Source organism: Humulus lupulus, chromosome 7 (assembly GCF_963169125.1).
Source record: "Humulus lupulus chromosome 7, drHumLupu1.1, whole genome shotgun sequence".
Taxonomy (NCBI): Eukaryota; Viridiplantae; Streptophyta; class Magnoliopsida; order Rosales; family Cannabaceae; genus Humulus; species Humulus lupulus.
In genome coordinates, this window is record NC_084799.1 from 157176868 (window position 1) to 157187992 (window position 11125).

Sequence of the window (11125 nt, forward strand, 5' to 3'; positions counted from 1 at the left end):
GGATCCCAATGTATACAGTAAACATTTTAGTAAAACATTGTATCTTTAACCAAAAATTTTAACCCTAAACCATTAATCACATTTAGTTACATGATTATTTCCAAATAACTTGGTTAGCGAGTTTAGCACTATTTAAAATGCACAACGTAACTGTCCCCGGGTAGTAGGGCGTTACACTAATCATTTGAAGTTCATCGAAGACATTCTTACCAAGAAGTGGCTGTTGCGAGAATTTGAGATTGTGAGTCTTACTAAAGAATGTAGCTCTTTCTTGCAAAACAAGTTGCCTCCGAAGATGAAAGTTCCTGAGAATTTTACCATTCCATGCACTATTGGTAACACTTATTGTGGGATGACTTTACGTGATTTGGGTGCTAGTATCAATTTAATGCCAATGTCTGTGTTTAGACAATTGGGAATTGGAGAGGTTAGACCTACCACAGTTACTCTCCAGCTTGCAAACCAATCTCTTGCTCATCCTAATGAAAAAATTGAAGATGTGTTAGTGAAAGTTGACAAGTTTATTTTTCCTGCTGCTTTTATTGTGTTGGATTATGAGGCAGATAGAGAGGTACCAATTATATTGGGGAGACATTTTCTTGCAATAGGTAGAACTCTGATTGATGTTCAGAAGGGTGAACTTACTTTGAGCGTAGCGCCCCAAAACTCCTAATGAGGTTTAGTGCCTTGGTTAGTGTGTCAGGATGGCATAATTGGGATTTTTGGTGAATTATGTGATTTTAATTATATATATGTGTGATTATGTGGATTATATGAGTTATATTATGATATGACTGCTTATGCATGTTTATGTGTATCAAATATGTTTAAAGACCCTCTTTGGTCAAAAAGGGACTTTTTCGTAATTTTGACTCGTTGAGGGTATAATTGTAATTTTGTATGCTATGAGTTTGAGACCACATTATTATGTGAATATATTTGAGATATTTGACTTGAGTCGACCCTTTTGAGAAATTTAGCAGAAAAGTCACAATGATGATTAATACCCAGCCTAGGGTGAGCTAAGGGTTATTTTGGTAATTTTTCACATTTCGAGATTCTTTATTAAATGAGAGCATTTGATGGGAAATATATTTTATCTAATGAATTGGTTAATTAAATTGGAGATTAGAGGTACAATTTGAGGTGTAGTGGGAATTTAAGCAAAATGAACAAAATGATTGGGGGTTAATTTAGAGTTTATTTGGAGGAAGTGGTATTATGGTCTTTCTGACCATTAGGCTGAGTGAGATTATGCTAAGTACTAAGCACTAAGCACTTAGTCGTTTGCGTAAATAGCTATTTCTCTCTCTCTGTCTCTATCTCTCTCTTTCTCTCTTTGTTTTCTTTTCACTTTCCTTTAAAAAAAACAAGAAAAGAAAGAAAATCTATGTTGGAAGGCAAGCTTGGTTTTTCGGGAAGATTCTTGAAGGATTGATATGTTAAAGGAGGAATATAACTGTTAGGACCACCACAAGTTTCTAGAAATTCAGAGTCTCGTGTATAAGTTTTCCCTTTGGTGTTTTCTTTAGTGTTCTTGGTGAAACTATGGATTTTGGGGTTTTAATGTGTTTCTGTAAGTTTGATGATACTTTTATGTTGCTTGGGGTTGATATTATTGACCCGGGGTCAAAATTCTACGTTGGTCGGGTTAGAATTTAGTTTGGGCCGATTTTGGTGTTTGAGAACGCAGAGGAAAAATTGCAGTTATGGGTTTTCTCGTTGTAGCACCACGACCCTGTAACGACCCAAAATCACTAATATTGCTTAAGGGCCCTGATTAGTGTGTCGGGAAGGCATAATTGACTTATGAGTGAATTTTTTGATTCAATGCATGATTATATGATAGGCATGCTTGTATGATAATATGAATGTAAATGTGGTTAAATGTTGTATTTGTGGGAACCACATTATTATGTGGGTAGATTTGCAGTGAGCGACCTGAGGCGATCCTAAGGAGCTAGATAGCGGGAAAAGTCACAACGGGGCTTAGTATTTGACTTTGGATAAGTTAGGGGTATTTTAAGTATCGGGTAGTTATTTAGACTATCGGGTTATGGAAATAAATATATGGAGATATATTTGAGGATAGAAAGCTTAGGCAGGAATATTGGGGGAAATAACCGTTTTGCCCTCGGGGATGTTTCCGGTACCCCGAGCCTCGGGATTGACTTAACTGGTTAGGATTAGACTAAGTTAATGAAAAACAGAGGAATAAACACACAAATCGACCTTAGCTCTTCTTCTCTCTTCTCTTCTTTTCCTTCTCTCTTCTCTTTCAAGGAAAACACAGAAAATTCAAGGGAAACCAGCTGGGAATTTAGTGATTTGGGCTGGAACTTGTAGGTTAAATCTGGTGCTTAGCTAAGGGAACTCAACCAAGATTAAGGTAAAGGCTGAATCATATCTCTGAGCATTTGAATTTTGAGTTTTGACTTGGTATTAAGGGAGTTTATTGTTTTGATGTTTAAAGGTTGAATTAAGCTGAGAAGCTTGGATTTACGCTCAGGAATTCGTCAAGAAGGTGGTTCAGCAAAAGATGTAAGCTTCAACTCGTAATTCATAGGTTAAAATTTGAGTTTTGCATGACTAGTTTTGGTGTTTAGAGTTGCTGGGTTTCAGAGAATCAAAATGGAGTTTTAGTAGGTTTTTAGGCTGAATTTCTGTTGGATTATTTTGTTAGAGTCATGATAAAAGTTTTCTGATTAATGGATTTTGAGTTAGGGTGCTTTGGAATGGTTTTGGATGGAGTTAGGATGCTAGAAATTGTGGTTTTTCTGGGCACGAAGGGAAGGGTCGTGGCTCTGTTCTAGAGCGCTGCGGCCCTACGAAGCAAGAAAGCCAGGGAGGCTCGGCCAGAGGAGAGTGCCGCAACGCCCTTGGGCAGAGCCGCAGCCCTTAAGTGCTTTCTTGAAAATTTGGGGATTTTAGGCATGGGAGTCTAGCCTAGGGTGCTCGAGATCGATTTCCTCACCGTGCTTGGTGGAATTCGATGTCCCGGAAGCTAGCATTGTATCCGGAAACCCTTATTTGAATATTTACGGAATCTGGTACCTTGGTTGTGACTAGGTGTTAAGGCTAGGGCTCGGGAACGGATCGTGCTCGAGGAGCGTCGCTTGTAATCAGTGAACGCAGAAACTAAAGGTAAGAAAACTGCACCTGGTTGTATATCTGTAATGGGACTAAGGGTTCCCTAATATGTATCCTTGGCCACTGTTAGCCGAGGACAACTTATTATGTACTGAGCTCAGTTTAAGCGGGTCAGAGTCAGTTGGGTAAACAGAGGGTGCGACCTAAGTTGTCGGCCCTAACTATTATGTGACCTAATTGCTAGTTGTGATTTGTTGCATTATTGGTTATGTATAAGTGCTAAGTGGTTAATGTGAAGTATTAAGTGTTCGAGCATGCTTAAAGAGTTGATTATCTGTTGTTGTTGTTTGTGTTGTGTAATATGTTTTCTTGTTGGGCCTTGGCTCACGGGTGCTACATGGTGCAGGTAAAGGCAAGGGCAAGCTTGAACAGCCCTGACTTGGAGAGCTCTGCAAGCTGAATGTGCATGACCAGCTGCTCAGCCGCCACGGTTAGGGTTTAGGCAGGGACGTGAGAACCAGAAATGCCTATTTTGCCTTAGTATGGCTAATGGTTGTCTGTATTTGGGAGATTCTGTAAACCAACTTTTAAACTCTGTTTCTTTTTGGGATCCCATGTATAAAACTGTTTAATTATATAATGTGTAACTTTTGAGACCGAAACCTTTTTAACCCTAGCTTATACATGTTTAGTGACACGTTTTTAAATTAATGACTTGATTAGCAAGTCCTGCACCTTTATAAGTACACAGTGTAGCGGTCTTGGCTATCCAGGGCGTTACAGGCCCCCTTGAGTTTCCTTGAGGGCAGGGTTTGCCCTCTGACCATCATGGCGTCGCGACTCTTCTAGAGGGCGTCGTAGCGCTAATGTAGTACTCTTGGATAGGAAAAAGCTCTCTGTTTGTTGGAGTGTTGCAACCCTTTAGAGGGGATGTTACAGCTCAAAATGAAAATTTTCTAAGGGGACTTCTCGGTCTATGGCAGAGCCACAGCACTGCCAGGGGGCGCTGCGACGCTAAAACAATTTCAAGGTACCTTTGTTTAGGGTTTTGGGGAAACCAAATTAAAGGGCCTGAGGACAATTCTACTACCTGGTTTAGTGGAATCTAAGGTCCTAGGAGCTAAGGCTTGGTCTTGGAGCCCATTATCTAAATTAGCACCGATTAATGTACCATTGGTGTTGTGACTAGGGTTTTCTGCAAGGCTTAGGTGAAAGGGATCGTACTCAGGGTCGCTTTGCTAATTTGCTTAGGACCTACGGTAAAAAAATTGGCATTTGCACCATGTGTTGAGAACTGGCCCTATTATCTAGAAACAATTATGACTGTACTTAATTGTGAATAATGGTTGTGTGATTCTATATTGTTTATCTGTTGCATCTGATGGTTGTATAGTTATTTGTGAGTGATCAGCACTAGCCGTATTCGAAAAATTGCATGTGTAATGCAGGTCGAGATGGTGGGGCCACTTAAAGGGTTATGAACCCATTGGTTCGGCACAGGTCGTATGAATGAATATTGGATTAACATGAATTGTGTTATCTATTGTCATGCTTATTAGGATTTTTAAATGTAGTGGCAGTTTTCTTGCTGGGCCTTGTCTCATGATTGCTTTATGGTGCAGGTAAGGGTAAAGGAAAGTTGGACCAGCCATGAGTTGGACAGTTTTAGGGGCGATGTGTACATACTCAGCCGGCTCGGCCACCACAGTTGAAATACTTTTGGGGAACATGGTTTATTAGCTTAGTTTTTGCCGCTTAGGTTGGCTAGTTCTGTAATTTTGTTAAACTTGTGTTTTGATTTAAAACCTTTAGGATCCCATGTAATTATTCAAATCCCTTTTTATGAAAGTTTAACTTAATGACAAAAAAATTTAATGCCTAAATTGTTGTTTAATCTTAATTACAATTTTAAGTCCAAATGTAACGGTCCTAAATTAGTAGGACGTTACAATGACAAGATGAACACGTGACTTTCAATGTTTTCAAGGCTATGCGATTTCCAGATGAAGTTATGGAGCATTAAGTTGTTTCAGTGGTGGACTCTTTAGTATCAAAAGAACTAGAAAATAGTTGTATGGATGATCCTTTAGAAAGGCTTTTGTTGTTTGATTCAAAAGTGGATGATGAGGATTAGTACTTGGCTTTGCTAGAAGCTAGTTCACAAGGTTTATGCTCAAGACGGCATTTTGAGTCTTTAGAGCTCTCTTCTAGATCTTTCAAGGCCCAAAACCTTCATTTGAGGAATTCTAGAGTTGGAGTTGAATGTTCGACCTCCCACTTGAGATATGCTAATTTGGGCTAGTCATCTTCATTTCTAGTCATTGTTTCATCTGTGTTGACTAAAGAACAAGAAAACAAGTTGCTTGATGTTATGAGGAAATTCAAGAATGCTATTGGGTGGACCATTGCAGACATTAAGGGCATTAGTCCTTCTCTATGCATGCATAAGATTTTTTTGGAAGACAATGATAAAGGATCAATTGAAGGTCCTTGAAGGCTCAATCCTATCATGAAAGAGGTGGTGAAAAAGGAAATCATTAAGTGGCTTGATGCTGTCATCATCTATCCCATTTCTGATAGCTCATGGGTTAGTCCTGTTCAGTGTGTACAAAAGAAAGGTTGAATCACGGTGGTGAAGAATGAAGAAAATGAATTGATTCTTACTAGAACTTTGATAGAGTGGAGAATTTGCATGGATTACAGGAAATTGAACAAGGCCACTAGGAAGGATCATTCTCCTCTTCCTTTCATTGATCCAATGTTAGATAGACTTGCAGGGAGAGATTACTATTGCTTTCAAGATGAGTATTATGGTTATAATTAGATTGTAGTGGCTCCACAAGATCAACACAAGACCACCTTCACTTTCCCCTATGATACTTTTGCATTTCAGAGGATACCTTTTGGTTTATGCAATGCTCTCACACATTTCAGAGGTGTATGATGGCTATTTTCACTGATATGGTGGAGCAATTCTTAGAGGTATTCATGGATGATTTCTCTATTTTTGGTGATTCTTATGATGATTGCTTAAGTAATTTGGCTAAGGTTTTGCAAAGATGTGAAGAAACAAACCTTTTCCTTAACTGAGAAAAATGTCACTTTATAGTTGAGGAAGGTATTGTTTTGGGCCACAAAGTATTAAGGCATGGTATTGAAGTTGATAGAGCCAAGATTTAGGTTATTGAAAAGCTTCCACCTCCTACCTCAGTGAAGAATATTAGAAGTTTCCTTTGCCATGTGGGGTTCTATAGGTAGTTCATAAAGGATTTTTCCAAGATCTCTACGCCTCTTTGAAACTTATTGGAGAAGGATACACCTTTCCACTTTGATGAAGCATGTTTGAAAGCCTTTGAAGATTTGAAAAGTAGATTGGTTTTAGCACCAATTATTGTGGCTCCAAAGTGGGACTTGCCTTTTGAATTGATGTGTGATGCAAGTTATTTTTCTATGGGAGTGGTGATGGGGTAGCGAAGAAACAAGGTTTTCACTCCATTTACTATGCTAGTCGTACTTTGATAAGTGCTCAACTCAACTATACAGTGATAGAGAAAGAACTCTTGGCTATTGTCTTTGCTTTTGACAAGTTTTGGTCTTATTTGGTGGGCACTAAGGTGATATTCTATATAGATCATTCCGCCATCAAGTACTTGATTGAAAAGAAGGATGATAAGCCTTGGTTGATTAGATGGGTGCTTTTTCTCCAAGGGTTTCATGTGAAAATTCAAGATAGAAAATGAGTGGAGAACCAAGTGGAGGATCATTTGTCAAGAATGGAAGGGGATAAGGAATGAAGTTCTTTAGTGTAATGACCCAACTAATTCCAGACTTTGGACCATTAAAACTACTATACATAAACACTAATCTTAAGAAAACATACATACGAAATAGTCAAAACTTTATTAAAAACTGTAAAGCAAAGGTTAAAATACATAAAATTCGGGGTATGATATGGGATCCCATTGTTTGAAAATAAACCATAACTTAAATCTTAAATAAATTCGTTACAAAATCAGGTGCGGAAAGTACATAGAAAACATAATTGAAATGACTAAAAACAACTTCGTCATTGAATCGTTCACGCAGTCCACCGAATCAATTCTTCCTCAATACACAATCCCAAGTCGCCAAGAATCTTCCCACCGCCATAATTATTTTCCTGCACATATAAAATAAATGAATGAGCCTAATGCCCAGCAAGGAAAATCTACTAATAACATAAAACATATACATAAACTATATCATAAACATATACTATAGACATATATCACAATTCTAACCCATGTAGATGGTAAACATTTGGGGTTTGCTAACTAAGCAACTATTAGCATCAAAATACAATGAGGTTTGCTAGCTAAGCAACTATAAGCCCCAAGAACATAAAAGTGTTGGGGTTTGCTATTTAAGCAACTATACGCCCCAAAACATATATATCATAACATATAAAAACATACCATAGCATAACATATTATAGCATATAATAACTATCCTATTTTCCTTACCAATGCCGGGATGTGAGAACAAGGACGGGATTTTGGAACACTCCTAAAAACCATTAATGAGAAGGTGAGTAATTCTAAAAGAAGGAGATGAAAAAGAAATGAATCTAAACCACCGAGAAGAAGAGCTTACCGAAATGAAACCTCAACTTCAAAGAACTTCAAAGAGTTAGGATTTGAGTAGAGAAAACTATAAGAAACTAATGAAACATAATGAACTAGGGATAGGAATACCTTTTGAATGCAGTAGAACCGAACTACACCTAGATATCGAAAAACACACTATTAACCTTACTTCCCAAGTGTTTAATAAGCTTAAGATGATAAAGCTTATAACCCCAACCCAAGTGTTTAACACTCTAAAGTAAACCTAGACGCTTTAAGGCTCTGAACTCAACTTGAAGAATGAAAGAAATTGCTAGGTACTAGGTCCTATTTATAGATTTCAAGAATGAAAAGATCTTTCTTTTGCTTGAATAAAATAATGACTATTTAATTGAGAAACATTTGAATAACCATTCAGCAAAGGCTTAAGACTCGGTCAAAATGATTCTGAGGCTTACTAAGAGGTTATGGGTTGAATTGAGCTCGGTTGCAAAATTATTCAAAAACCTTCCCCTAGAGCCTATATCTCGCCCATGGTAGGCGATATATCGCCTGGGCTTATATTCCCGAGGCTCGTTGAAGTGTTCATGTGAAGTTACGTGTTTTTCGTATTCCCTGAGTGGCGATATATCGCCCCCTAGAACTGCGATATATCGGCATACGCTGAAATATTATGCACGTAATTGCACTTTTTTAGCCTAATTTGAATTGAGTAAATATCTTTGACTGAGTCCTATGACGATTTCAAAGCTGCTAGCAGACTCTGGGGTTTTCCAATATTCCTCTTATAAAACTATTCCTAAAAAATACTTAATTTCTTAATAAACATGCACACGACAAGTGTCATTCTCTTATTGGGTCTATCTAAACCTTATAATATAATAAATATCATCTTCATAATCAGCTATATTAATCAAACCTTATGTTATAATTAATATTCTTAAACTATAGGTTAAACTTATAAAATCTATAAGTGTTGCTACGAGTGTTCAACTAAGTCCCGGCTTGAACCAAATTCCACAATTATAAACATACTACAACTATTACTAGCTATTGCTACTACTACTACTACTACTATCTAACTAGCTAAGTAAAGTTCTTGGACTCTAAATTTAGTTCCCATCAAGGAGACGTTTCCAGATGAGCAATTATTTGAGGTAAACCACTCTCAAGTTGTTCCTTGGTTTGCAGATTTTGCCAAATACTTGGTTAGCAGATTGTTGCCTCTGAATTTGACAAGCCAACAAAGGAAGAAGTTTTTGCATGATGCGAGGCACTATTTTTGGGAGGAGCCATACTTGTTCAAACAATGTACTAACCAAATGATTAGGAGATGTGTCACCAAGCAATAGATGGAGGATATCCTACACCATTGCCACTCTTCACCTTGTGGAGGAAATTTCGGGGGGAACTCACACCACATCTAAGGTACTTAAATGTGGTCTATTTTGGCCTTCCTTATTTAAAGATGCCCATGCTTTTGTGATGAGTTGTGATTGATGCCAAAGGATTGGTAATATTTCTAGAAGGAATGAGATGCCCTTAACTAATATTCTTGAAGTGGAATTGTTTGATGTGTGGGGTATAGATTTCATGGGTCTGTTTCCTTCCTCTTATGGCAACTTGTATATCTTGGTAGGTGTGTATTATGTCTCAAAATGGGTTGAAGCAGTTGCCTCCCCAAATAATGATTCCAAAGTTGTCATGAAGTTCTCATAAAGAATGTATTTACTCGTTTTGGCAATCCAAGGGCAATCATAAGCGATGAGGGTACTCATTTTGTGAATAAGCTACTAGCAAGTTTCTTGGCCAAATATGACGTGAGGCACAAAGTAGTTACTGCATACCACCCTCAAACTAATGGGCAAGATAAGTTGTCCAATAAAGAGATAAAAAGGGTTCTTGAGAAAGTAGTGAACCCAAATTGCAAGGATTGGTCCAAGAGGTTAGAAGATGCATTGTGGGGCTATAGAACAACGTTCAAGATGACATTGGGAATGTCACCATGTCTATTGGTGTTTGGAAAAGCTTGCCATTTATTGGTTGAGCTAGAGCACCGTGCTTATTGGATTATTCAAATACTTAATGTGGACTTGCAACTTGCTATGCAAAAGAGAATGTTCTATCTAAATGAACTAGATGAAATGAGCTTATTGTCTTGCGAAAATGCAAAGCTTTATAAGGAGAAGACAAAGAAGTGGCATGAGAAGAACATTTAGTCTAGAGTGTTTAATGAAGGCTAGTGAGTCTTGCTATTCAACTCGCGTTTGAAGTTATTTCTAGGCAAGCTCAAGTCAAGATGGTCGGGCCTGTTTTGGGTGATTAAAACTTATACCTAAGGTGAGATGGATGTACGTGATGGAGGCTTCGGAAGAGAATTCAAAGTTAATGGTGAAAGACTCAAACACTACTGGGGAGGTGAGATTGAGCGTAACAAGAGCTCAATATCGTTGGTGAATCCTTGAAAAATTTGTAAAATTTTGGGTTGCTATGGTGTAAAAGGATAATATGTAAAGCAACTAAACAATATATATATAAGGAAAACAAAAAGTTAAGAAAAATACATATATAAATATTTATATAGTAAGTCAATTTTTTTTAGATTATGGTTTTTGATGGCTTAATGTGCTTGTGGTTGCAGGGAAAATGCAATCAAATGGGTGGCGAAGTTAGTCCTTTTGTTGTAACAAAGATAGGGTGTTTCTGTAGCAAAGTTGGTGGCAAAAAAAACAAGCTCTCTATGATAACTTTGCTGCAACAAAGTTTTGGTGTTATTACAGCAATAACAAGCTCTTTGTGATAACTTTGTTGCAACAGGAACCTAGCAATGTACAAAATAGGTGCCTAGACTTGCAAGCCTCAATAGGCACCTGGCCATGTGCAAAATAGGCGCCTAGCCTCGCGAGCCTCAATAGGCACCTGGGCATGTGAAAAGTAGGTGCCTAGCCTCGCAAGCCTCAACAAGGACCTAGCCATGTGCAAAATAGGTGTCTAGCTTCGCGAGCCTCAACGGGCCCCTGACCATGTGCAAAACAGGTGTCTGGCCTCGTGAGATATATATAAAAATACTTCTAATGAGCAGTGAACCTTATAAGACAACATTTGGATCTTTAAGGACTAGCTACCCTTATAGAGTCTAAGAAAGTCAAAAGGTCCCTCAAAAGTGACTTCCTCTCAAACACACCCACCCTACAAAGGGAGCACGTTGTAGAAGACAAACGGGGAGCCAAAAGAGATCCCTAAGTCTAGATCAACCAAGTTGCCTTACCAATGGATAAAGGGTCTTGAAAATAGGAATTTGCGAGGCTTCATAAGTACCATCTCTGTAACGCCCTGGGTAGCCAAGACCATTACACTGTGTGTTTATAAAGGTGTAAGACTTGTTAATCAAGTCATTTAGTTAGAAACGTGTTACAGAAACTATAATTGAA

The 11125-nt window shown here is 38.1% G+C and overlaps 1 protein-coding gene across 1 annotated transcript; it reads left to right on the forward strand.

Moving 5' to 3' along the window:
* The first annotated feature begins 295 nt into the window (after window positions 1–295).
* On the forward strand, window positions 296–9913 carry LOC133792320 (uncharacterized). Its single transcript, XM_062230224.1, has 3 exons — window positions 296–635; window positions 9334–9403; window positions 9445–9913. The coding sequence occupies exons 1-3, from the start codon at window positions 296–298 to the stop codon at window positions 9911–9913; spliced, it is 879 nt and encodes a 292-aa protein (XP_062086208.1).
* Window positions 9914–11125: the final 1212 nt, after the last annotated feature.

Bases quoted from the DNA above. Each gene is read 5' to 3' on its own strand.
- LOC133792320 (XM_062230224.1), top strand. From the start codon at position 296: ATGAAAGTTCCTGAGAATTTTACCATTCCATGCACTATTGGTAACACT. The intron at 636-9,333 runs GTGAACTTACTT...ATATCTTGGTAG, and splicing joins TCTGATTGATGTTCAGAAGG to GTGTGTATTATGTCTCAAAA. The intron at 9,404-9,444 runs GTTCTCATAAAG...TGGCAATCCAAG, and splicing joins GATTCCAAAGTTGTCATGAA to GGCAATCATAAGCGATGAGG.